Source organism: Hemiscyllium ocellatum, chromosome 7 (genome assembly GCF_020745735.1).
Source record: "Hemiscyllium ocellatum isolate sHemOce1 chromosome 7, sHemOce1.pat.X.cur, whole genome shotgun sequence".
In the NCBI taxonomy this organism is placed as follows: domain Eukaryota; kingdom Metazoa; phylum Chordata; class Chondrichthyes; order Orectolobiformes; family Hemiscylliidae; genus Hemiscyllium; species Hemiscyllium ocellatum.
Window position 1 is genome coordinate 73,109,992 of NC_083407.1, and position 17,044 is coordinate 73,127,035.

Consider the following 17,044-nt stretch of genomic DNA (forward strand, 5'->3'; position numbering starts at 1 on the left):
GGTTGATAGCTAATTTGTCACCATTGTTTCCAGTCCTTCCAGAATGCCAGCTGATCATTCGGAGTTAATTCCTTTTTTTTAAAGACCACCCAATGGTTTAATACTACTGAATGGCTTGGTTCGTCATTCATGTGGCCTGGGGTCACGTTTGCCAGAATAGAAATGGAGAACTTCCTTATCAAAAGGGATTAGACTATTTCTGACTGCAAAGACTTAAAAACAGCCAAGGCATATTTGTTATTTGATACATGTTGAAGCTAAAAGATATATTTTTAAAAAATATATAGACCTCATTAGACTTGCTGTTTTGAGATGGAACATGAAGTTTGTAAAGATTTGGGGGTCTGCAGAAATCATTAAAAGGAGCAATATATTTTAGCTATATAAATGGTTATTTGTTAAAATGGTATGAATTGATAGTTCTGTGATGATATAATGCTGTCACACTTTGGACATCTATGCTGCAGCATTAACATGAGAATCAGTCTCTATGATATTCATGTCTATTTCTGTATTTGGGGTAAACTTTCAGAAGAATGAGAAATATGGTTCGGTATGAGAAACTGTTCTAATAATCACATTTAGCAATTTTTTTAAAATTTCCTAGCTGTTTTCTTGTTGCATGTCTTTCTGAGCAATGGAGATTTCCATGTTTACTTCCAGACAAAGCCAGAAATAAACTGTATTCGAATATATAAGTCGCTAGGAATTCTGAAAATAACCTCAATGTGAAAATATCCAGTTTACCATCTCGATTGTAGGCAGGTTATCATTATGTCTGATGTGATTTTTATTATTGAAATATTAGTAATTGTGACAATAAAGCAGTCTCCAGTTTAGTTACATGTATATTAGATTAGATTACTTACAGTGTGGAAATAGGCCCTTCGGCCCAACAAGTCCACACCGACCCGCCGAAGCGCAACCCACCCATACCCCTACATTTTCCCCTTACCTAACATTATGGGCAATTTAGCATGGCCAATTCACCTGACCCGCACATCTTTGGACTGTGGGAGGAAACTGTAGCACCTGGAGGAAACCCACGCGCACACGGGGAGAATGTGCAAACTCCAGTCAGTCGCCTGAGGCAGGAACTGAACCCGGGTCTCTGGCGCTGTGAGGCAGCAGTGCTAACCACTGTGCCACCATGCCGCCCACATATAGTTTGGTACGATATGAAGTAGGGTGGGATGCAAGACTGAAGATACTAGCTTTTAAAAATGGATATATCAGACATTGAGTATTTTGATGGATTTTTAGACTTCATTCTTGTATACTTCACTTTGAATTTGAGCTGTCCATTCATTCATATTTAGTATGGTGTGCTTCCGTATAATCCATGAACGTTTAGGAGAGGGGAAGAAAGAGCCCTTTTTTTTAAAAAAAATCGACTGCAGATCTTGTAAATTGAAACAAACACCAGAATGCAGGAGAAACTCGTCTGATCTGGAAGCATCTGTGGAGAAAGAAACCAAGTTAACATTTTGAGTCTGAACTGGTTTTATTTTCCTCACTTTCCGTCCACAGACAGAGTGGTTTATTTTCAAACCCCCTTTTAGTTTTTGGCTAACATAAACTACTTTTCATAAACTGACGTTTCAACAAAGTATTATTTATTTTCACATGAGTGTCTGATATTGAACTGAAAACAAGGAGACATATATCAAAACTCAGCATGTTTGCAAAAGTGCAAATAATCACCGTACCCAAGTACTCTGCTTCCATTCATCACGCTTGGACCCACATGCAGTTTCATGTTGGTATTCTCTCTGGCAAGTTGATAGTTGTAACTGCCTATCTGCTTCTCAGCTCCACACCCACTTTCCCCTCACACTTGGCCTTAGTATTGCTCCAGGGCTGCTTCTAAAATCATACTGTGACTACTGTTGTATGAAAAAGTGGTTAATATATCCGCATGTTGTGGGTGGAAATTCCTGAATTCACAAGAATTCGTGCCTACAGTAGGCAGCTGTTTTCAATCGCTTTGCTTTCCAGTAGCAGTGACAACAGGACTCTGGAGCCTTGGAACAGTGCTCGATGTGGGAGACTGTCTACTCTGAATTATGCTTGTAGACACATGTGCCAATTTTTCTGGTGGTCAAATGTGAACAAGTGACACTTATGTAAAACACACAGGTCTTCTCATTGATGTCACACATTTCCATATAATAAGTGGACTTAGGCTTTTGTCTCTTGCATTGTGAGTCATGGGCCAATACTTCTGTATTTGGATCGTTGCTTCTTTAGTTGTTAAAATACATTCTTGAAAAGCAATTCTCATTAAGTTTGAAATGTGAAAAGTAACAAAAAATGTTAATTGGGTTCTTTCAGTAATTTACTGGAGTCAGTTCGATCAATGATAGTATTCATATCCAGCCTATAAATAAGGATAACCAAAATATCCCAGTGGGCCAAAATAGAGAGGATAAAGCAGTCCTTTCTGTTCTGACAATAAGCTATCATTGTAAAGTTCATAAAATAAGAAAAAGCATTTCAATCTCCCATTACCCGAGGGTAAGTAACAATTGATTCAATAATTGATCATTTTCACTTTCTGAAAGTTGTATGAAACTCTGGAAAAGCTGAAAAGAAAGGCCAACTCCCATGAATCTGTTGCCACATAAATGACTCCATGCACCTTGCACATAAACTCTTCAAAGTAGTTATGCCTGTTACTTATTAGTTAAGTGAAACACCCATTTTGTTCACGGCAAAATTTCACGAACGGCATTGTGAGAAACAACCAGTAGATTTGTGCTCTGATTATTTGAGAGAAGAACAGTTCAAATAGTAACATGGGTTTTTCAGCATTCATCTGAACCACAGCAAGACAGAAGGAACCTCAGTTTAACATCTCGCCCACAAGATATTGTACCAATAGCACAACACTCTGTGTTACATGTGGTGGCAGGTTGGATTTCGGTATGTATGGATTCCTTCAAGCCTAGTTTGATCAGGATATCTACCTTTTTTTGGTGTAGCAAGTAGATTGATAGTGAGCAAACAGAAGTTTTTATTGCATTATTGTAACTATTTCCTGGTTATGGTATGACCTACATTGCTACTGTTAGGACACTCGGGTCTGTTGCTGACTGTTCCTTTTGTTAATCTGAAAGAGTATCGGAGATAACTAGGTGTTTGGTTGCACTCAAAGAAATTTTAACTCTTTGAGACCCATGTACACATTTCCCTCCAACCAGTGTTTGTTTTTCTCAACTAGAGTATTAGAGTGCCTACAGTGTGGAAACAGGCCACATAACCCATTGAGTCTGCACTGACCCTCCATGCAGCATCCTTTCCAAACCCACCCCTATTATGCTATCATTGTAATGCTGTATTTACAATGGCTAATCCACCTGGTCTGTGCATCCCTTGACGCTATGGGCAATTTAGCATGGCCAATCCACGTGACCTGCACATCTTTGGACTGTCGGAGGAAACTGGGGCACCCAGAGGAAACCCATGCAGACACTGGGAAAATGTACAAACTCCACAGAGACACTCGCCCGAGCATTGAATTGAACCTGGGTCCCTGGTGCTGTGAAGCAGCAGTGTTAACCATCGTGCCCAATTACTGTTGCTCCATTTCCCTAAGGGTTTGACTTTATAAATTCAGATGATCTGAACATAACATGTTTGGCAACAATAGTGAATTCTTTGGATATGCTTGAACTTGACACTTCCTAACACCTCAACAATTAGTTGCTGACTTAAATTTGCAGTAGATAACTGTTCATTGGGCTGTGTGACAATCTGATGGAATTCAGTTGTGGAGTAGCCATTGCCCATCACCATATATCCTTTCTAGTGGAGTTGTTGGTTCAGTTGTGATCTCTTTGCTTCTATGTTAACACAAACTTTGTTGCTACATGGAATTCAAACTCTCTCCAGTTTTGATAATGTTGGAAAACATTTCAACCTATTGACCTGTGTCTAGATTAAGCATGTACTATCTACTTATTGGTGAAAGCGAGTAACAACCCTGAGAGTCAAACCTCTGTTTGAATATTCCCACTATTGTCTTAAAAGCAAATTACTAGTAGAATACTGTAGTTGGATAAAACTATTCTTTGTGTGTGCGTGTGTGTATGCGATATTACCTGTCTGTCATCTGGTTGATAAGAACCTTATGTGGAGGTCTCAACTTCAGCCTGTCTTCTGCTCCTGGTCGTTTTCCTTGTGGGTTCTTCTGCCTTGAACAGCTGTAGGCCTTCTTTTATTTTCTTTTTGTCTCAGCTACTGGAATTGGACTTATCTGTTGTATTATAGGGATAGGTGAAGGTGTCAAATTGGAGGAATGGTGAACTACAACAATAATAGGCAGGAACTGGAGAATTTTGATTGAAGGCAGCTGTTTGTGGGGAAATCCACATCGGACATGTGGGAGTACTTCAAACAGCAGTTGATGAGAGTTCAGGAGTGGCACGTTCCTGTGAGAATGAAGAATATGTACAACAAGTTATGGGAACCTTGGATGACCAGGGATGTTATGACCTTGGTCAAAAAGAAAAAGGAAGTGTGTATATATAAGGCGTAGGAGGATGGAACTCATGAGGGCCTTGAAGTATACAAGGAAAGTAGGAAAGAGCTTAAACGTGGAATCAGAAGAGCGAAAGAGGGTCATGAAGAATAGTCAGCAAACAGAATTAAGCAGAATTCCAAGGCTTTTTAGGCATATATAAAAAGCAAGAGGGTAGCCAGGAAAGGAGCTGGCTACTTGAGGACAAAGGAAGGAATCTATGTGTGGAACCAGAAGAGGTGGATGAGGTCCTAACTGAATAACTTGTGTTAGTATTCACCAAAGAGAAGGAATTGGTGGAGAATGATCTCAGGAAAGGGAGTGTCAAATTTCTAAGCCAAGTTGTTATTAAAAAGGAAGAGGTCTTGAGCTTCTTAAAAGTGTTGAAGTAGGTAAGTCCCTGGCTCCTGATGGGATCTATCCCAGAATATTGAAGGAGGCAAGAGAACAATTTGCTGGTGCATTGACCGACATCTTGTATCCTCTTTGACCACAGGTGAGGTCCCAGAGGACTGGAAAAAGCCTATGTTATTCCATTGTTTAAGAACTTAGCAGGGATGATCTAGGAAATTACTGGCCTGTGAGCCTCAAGTCAGTAATACGGATATTATTGGAAAAGATTCTCCGGGACAGGATCTAAACACATTTAGAAGCAAATGGATTTATTAGTGATAGACAGCATGGTTTTGTGTGGGGGAGGTCCTGCCTCATGAACTTGACTGAGTTTTTTGAGGTGGTGACGAAGATGAGGGAAAAGTAGTTTGATGTTTACATAGACTTTAATAAAGCCTTTTACAAGGTCCCTCATGCAGACTGGTACAAAAGGTGAAGTTACATGTTTTCGGGGTGAGCTGGCAAGGTGGATACAGAATTAGCATAGCCATAGGAGACAACGGGATGCTTTTTGGAATGGAGGGTTGTGACTAGTGGTGTTCTACAGGGATCAGTGCTGTGACCTGTGCTATTTGGAGGAAAACTTAGCTAGTCTAATTAATTAGTTTGTATGGTACAAAAATTGGTAGAGTTGCAGATGGTGAGGAGGATTGTCAGAGCATAAAGTAGGATGTAGATCTGTTGGAGGCATGGACCAAAAAATGGCTGCTTGAGATTGAACTCTACCTATGTGAAGTGACACATTTTGCAAGGTCAAGTACAAGTGGAAATTATACAGTGAATGGCAGAACCTGTAGAAATATTAATATGCAGAGGGATCTGGGTGTGCAGATAACTGAAGGTGGCAGCTGAGGTAGATAAGGTAGTAAAAAAGACTTGTAGGATGCTTACGTCAATGGGATACTTACTTCAATGGAAGGGGAATTGAGTATAAGGGTGGATAGGTTATGCTGAAACATTATGGAAGTATGATGGGGTGGCCCAGGAAAATTCTATACCACCTTTTCCTTGACCTTTTGTTGTTTAACCTCTTCCACCTCTTGAATGGGTTTGAGGCCAAAATACATGCCTTACTGGGAGAGAGAACTCTTGTTTGTGAAGTACATAAGGTATTTGAAATTGGAGAGTTGCTTATAACATACCTTTAATGTTTAAGTATGATGGCCCTGGACTGTGTTGCCGAACAGCTGCTCGCTGTAAGCAGTATATTGTTAACTACAGCACTCTCCCTGGCAATACTATAACACTTGCTCCTGTAGCTAACTTGAAATTTATAAGATCCTATTGATGTGAATGTTTCCATAATGAGATATTTGGGCTAGGTGTCTGATTTCTCCAAGGAATGTTTGAGATTTATCTTTTACTGGAGATGGTTCTCTCTCAATTATCTGTTTGTGTGGTATGTTCTTTAGTCTTTCCATTTTTCTGTGGTTATAAGACTTAGGAGTGTAAGTAAGGCCATTCGGCCCATCGAGTCCACTCCGTTATGTCGTGTTGTGGTGCATTTACATGAAGTGCCCTTGTTTCTTATAATAAAAGCAGAGTTTACTTGCTGACCCATCAGTACTCTCCACATGCGCTGTATAAATATTTGTTTTCCTCTTGAATTTATTTTTTTGGGAAATGTCCAGACGAATGCAAGGCAAAAAGCTTGACAAAATGCACCTGTTGTGAACAATACTGAAGTTCTGTACTAACAAATGTCTATTTACAATAAAATTATTTTGTTTTAAAAGCTAGGCATTGCTTGTACCTGGCAGGGACTGAGTGTGTCTGGTGTCTGTCCTACCTACCTTGTTAGGGACAAAAAAAATCTGCAGATGCTGGAATCCAAAGTAGACGGGCAGGAGGCTGGAAGAACACAGCAAGCCAGGAAGCATCAGGAGGTGCAGAAGCCAACATTTCAGATATAATCCTTCTTCAGGACTGGGAGTGAGTGTGTGGGGAGCTGCAGATAAAGAAGGAGGCAAAGGCAGGGTGGTGAAGTGGAGATAGGTGAAGACAAGTATGACCTGCTGCAAATGTGTTGCTGGTCAAAGCACAGCAGGCCAGGCAGCATCTCAGGAATAGAGAATTCAACATTTCGAGCATAAGCCCTTCATCAGGAGGGCTTACATTTACAAGTATGACCTGGTTGACCAATGGAAAGATTGACTCTGGTTGGTGGAGGGAGATGTGGAAAGGAGGGGAAGGGGCTGGCGCTGGGAAGGAAGTTGGGGGATGGGGAAGGAGGTTATTTGAAATTGGAGATCACAATGTTGAATCCTCAGGGCTGTAGGGTGCCCAGATGGAAGATAAGGTGTTGTTCCTCCAATAGGAGCTGTGGTTTGTTTTGACAATGGAGGAGCCCAAGGATGGTCATGTTGGAAAGGGAGTGTTTGGGGGAATTAAAATGGATGGTGACTGGGAGGTCTGGTTAGCCGTGTGAACCTGGCTGAGATGCTCTGTGAACCATTCCCTAAGTTTACGTTCAGTCTCCCAGATGTAGAGAAGACCATATTGGGAGCACCTGATGCAGTAAACTAGGTTGGAAGAGAGACAGGTAAATCTCTGTCTGCACGCTGCTGGTACACCAACCCTCTCATGCTCATCCAAACAGTTCTTCCAGATGAGACAGAGGTGTCCCCACTTCACCACCCTGCCCCCTCCTCCTCTTTTATCTGCAGCTCCCCCCACACCCACCCCGAGTCCTGTAGAATAGTTACACCCAAAATGTCAACCTCTGCACTACCCATCTTGTTAGTCTTTTAGGCTTTGTATAAAGAATCAAAGAGTCATAGTGATGTACAGCACGGAAACACCCTTCAGTCCAACTCTTCCATGCTGCCCAGATATCCCAACCCAATCTAGTCTATGACAAAATGAATAGATTTTATCGATCTTCTGTGCCAGGTATTATCTTCTCTTAGGGTTGATCTGTTTTGCTTCCAGCTTCCTTTGTTTCGCTCACCTTCTGATTGGCTTTCGCTAATGGATTTGACAAAGGTTCACCAGAATTGCCTACGCAATCCAATCCTTTATGAATCTGGCATTACATCACCATAATGACACTTCTCCGTTTGTTTGTAAAGGGAATAAATAAAATTATTCATGCATTAATCTGGATATTTCATCATTTTGTTGAGTCTTGCCCTTTTGAGATTTTTATAGCTCTGGCCTTGAAATAATCGCCAAAGGTTTTCAATACCTCTTCAATGTCATGTAGACTAAGCACAAAAGACTAGCAAGGTGGGTACGACAGATACCAGATATTGCCGTCCTTGCCAATGGTCTAGAGCAAAGCAGCTTCACAAGTGCAACCAATGTTTTATCTACCCTTTGAGTAATAAAATCATCTGCTACTCTCTCAGATGCGTACAGAAGAATATTTGTGTGTTTAATTTCTTTCTTCATTCACTGTTTAGAAGCTACTCAGTACTTCAAGAATCATTATCTTCAGATTGTCCAATTTTGTCTTCTATTTGGCTCATCTGAAACAAAATCTTCCTGGGAAAGCTATTTCTGATGTCATTACTTCCTAATGCGCTTAGGTATTTTTTTCATTTTAAAGACTTTTATTCTGCAGTAATACCAGTTCTCCCATGCGTAGCTGCTGTACTGTAGAGTTTCTTGTCCAACCTAGATACCTTTCTATGCTTTTCAGGTGTGACAGAGGTTTTCCTGCATTTCAGAGCCTCACCATGACTACAGTTGAGTTCTCGACCCCTGAAAATATTTCTGTGTAAGGTCAGAATTGCATACTACTTTGCATTGCTCAATGCTTGCCTTTTTTGAGTTAGTTTGGTTAGTGACTTCCCCAGCTCTTTGCTCCCAGAATGTAGCAGTTTTTGCTCGTGGCTTTGAAATGTTTTCCAGCCGTGTCTTGTGGTATCCACTCATGATACAGAAGTTACTGAGCATTTGAGGTTTTCCGTTTGGTACAAGGAGTTTTAGTTTTGACTCATACAATTCTTCATGTATGGTTGCCTCATTGACTCAGCTGTGACTCAGGACTGTTCCACAGAGCAGTGTGTCGTGATGTAGACTGTATGCCTGCTGCAGAGTTCTTTCTGTTCCTGTATGCCTTCTCTTTGGTCTGAACTGCTTTCCGTGGCATCTCCTAAATCATTCTTCTGCTTTGAGTGTTGTGCAATTCTCTGTCATCAGCAATTAGTATCCGTTGACTTTGTCTTTTGAGTCATAAACATGTTTTCTTTTCTCTCTGGGGATTTTATAGAAAGTACAAATTCTAATTTCACTTAGTTGGCAGAAAGACTATGCAGTGATCGACAGCTTTGTGTGGCAGGGGCCAATCATTACTACCATATGTTTTGTACATGGGTTCCTTTAATGCTGATGTGGCCTAGGCTGGCTATCCAACTTTTCAGGTTTAACTAGAAGTATCTGGTTGAATAAACAATTGGATGTTTATTGCCTCACTACAGCTAATTCCAGATTGCGTGAATGTGACATACATTACTCTGGAGTTTGTTAGGACCACCATAGCCCTAGGTCTGTCTCCTACTGGTTTCTTCTTTACTCTGACTCAGTCCAAAGACACCCTCACAGTAATTGGCGCTTCCAGCATACAATTATTTATTAACCTTGTTAGACCCCTGTGCAATTATATTATCTGTTCAAGATCTGGAATAGAACAGAATATGAGATCTTTATCTGCAGTCAAATTTAACCAACCTGAAACTCGTTTACTGCTGAGTATTGTTATTCATACTTAACAAAATAGGTAGCAGCTACTCTTTGGTTCATTTCTCAGGTCACTGCCTTGACCAATCAGGATTTGGAGGTGCCGGTGTTGGACTGGGGTGTACAAAATTAACAATCACACAATTATGCCCAACAGGTTTAATTGGAAGCATTAGCTTTCAGAGCGCTGCTCCTTCATCAGGTGGTTGTGGAATACACAATTGTAAGACACAGAATTAAGAGCAAAAGTTTAGTTTGATGTAACTGAAATTATACTTTCAAAAATACCTTGATTGTTAAGTCTTTTATCTGTTAGAATGACCATGTTATTTTCACTTCTTTCATATGTAATGGTCACCCGAAGGTCCAAGGTCGAATTCCTGGGCTGCTAAAGTGCTCTCCAACTGTGAGGGAACACTCCTGCCTGTTGATTGTTGTGCGGTGCCCATTCATTTGCGGTAACCTCTATTCAGTTTCACCAATGTAACAAGCCTCAGGGCATCTTTGTCTATCTCATACACTGCAGGCAATGTTGTTTAAGTCGCATGAATACCTGCCACATACATGGTGGGAGGTGTCCCCACATGTAATATTGGTATCCATGTCCACACTCTGATATGTGACCATCCTCCAAGGTGGACTTCAAGACAGGCAGCAGCAAAAACTGGCTGAGCAGAGGCTGGGGATAGCTATGTTCAGTACCCATAGGGAGGGCCTCAACCGGGACCTTGGGTTTATGTCACATTACAGGTGACCTCATTGCACTACACACACACACACACACACACACACACACACACACACACACACACACACACACACACACACACCCATATACAGGCATGCACACACACTCTCACACTCCTATAGACACACACACATGTGTGGGGTGAATTTGTACTTGCAGAGTTACATTGTACTTTGCTCAAAAACTGCAAGAATCCACGAAAGACTCTATTAACTCATTTTTTAGATTAGAATCTGTCTAAACATTATGGCACAGACAACAGCACACAGGGGGCTAACACCAATTGTTAAAGTTAACCTGAATGTAACATTTAAAAAAAGTTTTGATTTACATATGAAAGAAGTGAAACTAACATGGCCATTCTAACAGATGAGTAGCTTAGCAAACAATCAAGGTATTTTTCAAAGTATAATTTCAGTTACATCACACTGTCAGCTTTTGCTCTAAATTCTGTGTCTTATAATTGTATACACCACAACCCTCTGTTGAAGGAGCACCACTTCAAAAGCTAGTGCTTCCAGTTAAGCCTGTTGGACTATAACCTGGTGTTGTTTGATTTTTAACTTTGATCAATCAGAGTCAACATGCCTATGATTAAAATTTAAAGAGAACCTGACCGATAACTTTCAGTCATCAATTACTGATACATTCCACATGACAGCACCTTCACCAATCAGAGTTCACTTGCCAACAAATCATCACTCTCCTCTTGTATGGTATAAATGTTGTTTTTCCCAAACGTTGGCATTCTTGTGAATTGTCCTGATGCTTATGATGTGAAAGTTTAAAAATCACACAACACCAGGTTATAGTCCAGTAGGTTTATTTGGAAGTGCAAGCTTTCTGAGCACTGCTCCTTCATCAGGTAACTAATGAGGCAGGATCAGAGGACACAGACTTTATAATAAGATATCAAAGCATCATATAACTGATGCAATGTATTGAATAAACCTAGGTTGCTGTTAAGTCTTTAGTGACTTAGAATGAGGCTACAGGTTTTGACTTGTTAACATGTAAATCCCAGAACTTCTTTCAGATCATATATCAGACAATACATTTGTGAGGTTAGGTTAGAGATGAGGTTATGATGTGAGGTTAGAGTCTGTCTGTTGCGTCAGATTTGATTCTGTTTTCTAAGTGGAATTGATAAAATGTCTCATGGCCTGACTACCTTAGAATGTACCTACACATCCAAATCTGAAAAGGCAAATTCACCCCATAGGTGTGTGAGAGAGAGGGAGTGTGTGTGTGTGTGTGTGTGTGTACGTACGTACGTACGCGAGTGTGACAGAGTATATGCCTTTGAGAAGGTATGTGTGTGAATGAGAGAGGGTCTGTGTGAATGTGATCATATGTGCTTGTGTGTGTTGAGTGAGTGTAAAGTGTGGTGGGATCACCTGTAGTGTGATGTGAAACTAAAGTCCCGGTTGAGGCCATCCTCAGGCGACTGACTGTGTGGAGTTTGCACATTCTCCCCGTGTCTGTGTGCGTTTCCTCCGGGTGATCCGGTTTCCTCACACAGTCCAAAAATGTGCCTGTTAGGTGACTAGGCCATGCTAAATTGCCCGTAGTATTAGGGGCAGGGGTAAATGTAGGGGAATGGGTCTGGGTGGGTTGCACTTTGGCGGGTCATTGTGGACTTGTTGGGCCGAAGGGCCTGTTTCCACACTAAGTAATCTAAGTACTGAATTTGGCTGTCAGCCTCTGCTCAGCCACTCTGCATTGTTGCATATCCTAAAGTCCACCTTGGAGAATGGTCACCTGAAAATCCGAGGCCGAATGTCCTTGACATCCCCCCCCCCCCTCGACATACACTTTTAAGTTTATGGGGTGCATTTGCAGAGCCATTCTATTTTGTTCAAAAAGCACACAATCTATAGGCAGTCTATGCATGTGACATTTTATAAATTCATACTTTGGAAATAGAACCAATCTGACCCAAGATTGGGATACAGACAGACTCTAACCTCATACTTTTTAATGCATTGTCTGAGCTGAGATGTCACCTTTGTTTTTATGAAACCTTAAGTTATCTCGAATGTGCCTTGAAATAATTCTGCGATTTACTTATTAACGAGTTGAAACCTACAACCTCATTCTAAATGATTAAAGACTTAACAGCAATCTAGGTTTATTCAATACATTGCATTGTTTTGGTGTTTTGCTATAAATTTTGTGTCCTATGATCCTACCCCATTGATTACTTGACAACAGCACTCCGAAATCTTGTAAACCCAAATAAACCTGTTGTAGTGTGATTTTTAACTTTGTCCACCGAGTCAAACTCCAGCAACTCCACGTTATAACGTGATAAGCTTTCAGAAAATGTATTTCTTTTTGGCAATAGTATGGGTTTTGTAACAAAAAACAACTATTTGTCCCTAGACTGGTGAGTTGGCATATTATTGTATGGAATCGCAGCAGTGGGACATTTGAGCTACTGGCAAGCCTTCACTTATCACTTAGCTTAGATAACTGGAAAGGTTGAAACTCTGTTTTTCTGATGATCTGGCATATTAATTGTTATCCTCTGCCCTGGATTTGCAGGTTGACTTCTTCATTGAATTAAAAGTGTAATTGTAACTATGGATGAGGCAGTTCTATCTGACCGTGCACGTAGCTGGAGAAATGCAAAGGATAAAAGGAAAGCTTGGGCAAGAAGCAGAGACTCTTGGCAAGTCTCTGAGACAGAAAACGGGTGTGTTGCAGAGTCTACTGTACTATCGGAAGAAAACAGATCCGCAAATCTAGCACTTTCTGGGCCATCAACTGAAGGTAGGAATTTCTGTTCCAAAGGGTACATAAGATTTATGTAGTCGGTTATGAACAAATAATGGTTCATGATTAAACAGGTTGATTTTTTTTGTGTAGACTGAGCATAAACTTTTTTAAAAATCCTACAACTATTTATCTGGAATTACCTGCATTTGTTGTATGTGTGCACAAATCTCTTTGACAAAGGTATTTAGTCCCATTCCAACATGGAGCAGCATTAACCTCCCTTTGAAATAGCCCAGAAAACCATCAAATTGTACAAACTTGGAGCAACTAGGGATTATGCATATATTCTTAGAATAGATTATTAGAAATATTCCATAATTAGCTTTTTGATTAGCTAGTCATCTAGGTACAGTTTCTTTAATACAATTCAATGCAAGTTAGACCCTTGTCCCTGTTGTGATAAAACAGCTGCTTACTGTTTGATCTAGTTCATCTTTCAGGGCAAGGATGACCATCTTCTTCATGTGCAGTGTCTGCTGGTATACCAATGGGTGCATCAGTGACTGTGAAGGCCAATGGGCTTTGGAATGTTCTACTGTATGCTGGACAGGACACTCTGGAGACTGATATCTGGACACTGGCTGAGAATTTCCTCTCCTTGTGTTTTTTTTTCTGTCTCTGATGTTTGCTTTGTCACAAATTTAGTTTGGGAAACTTGATTGACATGGATGAGTTGGATCAAAGGGTCTGTTTTCATGTAGTCTGGCTCTGTGTTGATGTTTTTGCTTGATTGCACCAAACGCAGAGATAATGCATGAGCTTATAGTGGACCACAAAGTCAATACCAAAACACCGAAGTGAAGCTTTCACAATATCCTTGTACTGCTTTATATATCTGCCATAGTAGTGTGTTGGAGAGTCAAGTCCTCCATACAAAATTCACAGAGGTATTCTGGTTACGTGACCAGCTAAGTCATTCATGACTGTCCGAATATAATATGGTGTTTGGTCTGCCAGATGAGGAGTAAACCCTGTGGGTATGCTGTGGATAGGAGTTTCAGCAAACGTTCAACAATTGGAATCACTCGTTTTACCAGCAGGAAGGGAATAGTGCTGAAGAAGTGGTAGACTGCTTATGTGGCTCCTGTGTTTAAAAAGCACATGGAACAAGTTGAGCAGTTTGGAGACCAAATAATTCAGTGTCAGTGGTAGGAAAGAAATGATATCTTAATCAAATATGCAATAGAACACGATCAGGAAACAGGAAACACGACTAATGGTCATCATTGATTCTAAAAGGAATAATCAATATTTTCGATTTTCCTTTTAAAAAGAAGTAACAGAAAGGATTCATAAGAGTGATGTAGCACACATTGTAAGTCTGGATTTCCAAAAGGCCTTTGATAAGGTGCTGATGGAAGATGTGCAACTAAGGTCGGGGCATATGAAGTCAGGGGATAAGTAGCAGATGACATCGAGTAGGGATTGTGGATGGTTCCTCACATTGGTAGCAGGATGGAAGAGAGGATCCACTAGGATTGGCACTAGGGCTGTTGGTAACAATTTACTTACACAATTTACTATTAGAATCTCCTTAGAGACCAATAACTTTTAAAACAGTTACATATATCCAAGTGACCTACACAAAAAGAATATTATCAAAATAAGCATGCCAAGATCCATGTTAACTAAATGTTACTTAATAGGAAAATAATACACTAAACTACAAAAAATCTCTTCACTCCCCCATCCCTGCCCATTTTAACACCACAGAAAACCCCATGTAGCATTGGTATGTTCGACTTACTCTTTGTAAATGTGCAACTTTAAGTTTAAAGTCCAATTCCTCCCAATATTAATAGGATCCCTTTTCCCTGCTTTGCCAAGATGTATATTCCAGTATTCTTTTAAAATAACCACCCTTTTCACTCAACTCTTTAAACATAATTGAATAGACTTTGTAACATTGCACAACACTGATTACCTTGAACATGGATTTCATCCTTACCAGCATTTAATTGGTGGTTATCACATAAAAAAACAGCCATTTATTTGGACTGACGTTACAATATCTATAGCGGTCTCTTTCCCCTAAGTCTGTTGGTCTCACTGGCTCTGGGAGTCTGAATCAGATAAGATCTGCTTCCTTTGAAAGTGCTAAAGCTCATATCTGCTATCGCTCCAGTTGACCAAGGTCTCCTGTCCCCTTGTCAATTGAATTGAATGGGTCTATTACGGGAAGAATTCGTAAATCACATCACTCGTGTCATTCCCCGTTCCAAGCCATTTTGCTTAATGTAAATTGAAGTTTAAAACACTCTCACCTTATGAAGTCTAATAGTGATAGTAAACTCTGGAATCAGAAATACAGTTTCAAAATTTGTGAAAGACACCAAAATGGGTGGGATGTCATTTATACCAAAGCTGATGAGATAAAATATAAGAACTGCACCCCGCACGGTGGCACAGTGCAGGGCGGCACGGTGGCACAGTGGTTAGCACTGCTGCCTCACAGCGCCAGGGACCTGGGTTCAATTCCCGCCTCAGGCGACTGACTGTGTGGAGTTTGCACATTCTCCCCGTGTCTGCGTGGGTTTCCTCCGGGTGCTCCGGTTTCCTCCCACAGTCACAAAGATGTGTGGGTCAGGTGAATTGGCCATGCTAAATTGCCCCTAGTGTTAGGTAAGGGGTATATGTAGGGGTATGGGTGGGTTGCGCTTCGGCAGGTCGGTGTGGACTTGTTTGGCCGAAGGGCCTGTTTCCACACTGTAAGTAATCTAATCTAATCTAATCTAAAATAAGAAACTTTGGGAATGAGATGGTATATTTCACTTATCACAAAAAGAAGACTTGGGGAGGAACTAACAAAATGGGGGTCTGAGAAAAAAGAATACAACTGCAATAAAAAACATGAACTGTAGTAACTTGTGTAATTGAATAAAGTTATTGGGATTCTTAACATTAAAGTCAAAAAGCAAAAGTATTATGTTAAATGCTATAAAAAAAATTAAGACAATGGAGAAGGTATAAAAAGTATTTACTCAGGTTTTTTTCTCTCTCAAAAATGATGAGTGCCCTAATGAAATACAGTATTTGATGAAGGAAATGGTGAAGTATTTCCACCTGGAGAGAGCAGTCACAACTAGACATTGTCTATGTGGACTGTAGTAAGGCCTTTGACAAAGTTCTGCATAGTAGACATGTTAGTAAGGCGAGATCGCATGGGATCCAGGGCGAGCTAGCCAATTGGATACAAAATTGGCTTGATAGTAGGAGACAGAGGATGGTGGTCAAGGGTCATTGTTCACACTGTGAGGATAGAAAGGGAAAGAGAATAATTACCTTTTTAAAATTCAGCTGATGCAGTTCCCACATTTCAAAACTGACCAAACTTATAGAGTCATAGAGGTTTACAGCAGAGAAACCGACCCTTTGGTCCAACTTGTCCATGCTGACCAGATATCCTAAATTAATTTAGCTCTATTTTCCAGCATTTGGCCCATATTCCTCTCATGTTCATATGTCCATCCAGATGCCTTTTAAATGCAATTGTACTAGCCTCCACCACTTCATCTGGCAGCTCATTCCATACACACACCACCCTTCGTGTGTAAAGTTGCCCCATTAGGTCTCTTTTAAATCTTTCTCCTCTCACCTTAAAACTTCCCCTCTAAACCTTCGAAGCTAGGAGAAAGTAGGACTGCAGATGCTGGAGAATCAGCATCAAAACGTGTGGCACTAGAAAAACACAGCAGGTTAGCCATCAGGAATGATGAAGGGCTTCTGCCCGAAACATTGACTCTTCTGTTCCTTGGATACTGCCTAATGCACTGTGCTTTTCCAGCACCACATTTTTTGACTTAAACCTTCAAAAGAACTTGGTTGGCTGTAAAGCATTTTGAGATATCAGATAGTCATGAAAGGCACCAATTAATTTTCTCTTACTATATCTTATAATTTTACAATGGTTGTAAAAT

The 17,044-nt window shown here is 40.5% G+C and overlaps 1 protein-coding gene across 5 annotated transcripts in view; it reads left to right on the forward strand.

Annotated features, from left to right (window-relative positions):
- itprid2 (ITPR interacting domain containing 2) overlaps positions 1-17,044 on the forward strand; it is a 156,704-nt gene that overhangs the window by 68,411 nt on the left and 71,249 nt on the right. For 3 of the 5 annotated variants that reach the window (XM_060827339.1, XM_060827340.1, XM_060827341.1), the window contains exon 2: positions 12,894-13,121. In XM_060827339.1, coding sequence (XP_060683322.1) covers positions 12,932-13,121 — 190 coding nt within the window. In that variant the 5' untranslated portion in view covers positions 12,894-12,931. Of the gene's footprint in view, positions 1-8,558; positions 8,642-12,893; positions 13,122-17,044 lie in introns of all 5 variants that reach the window. The other 2 variants (XM_060827343.1, XM_060827338.1) reach the window with 1 other exon arrangement.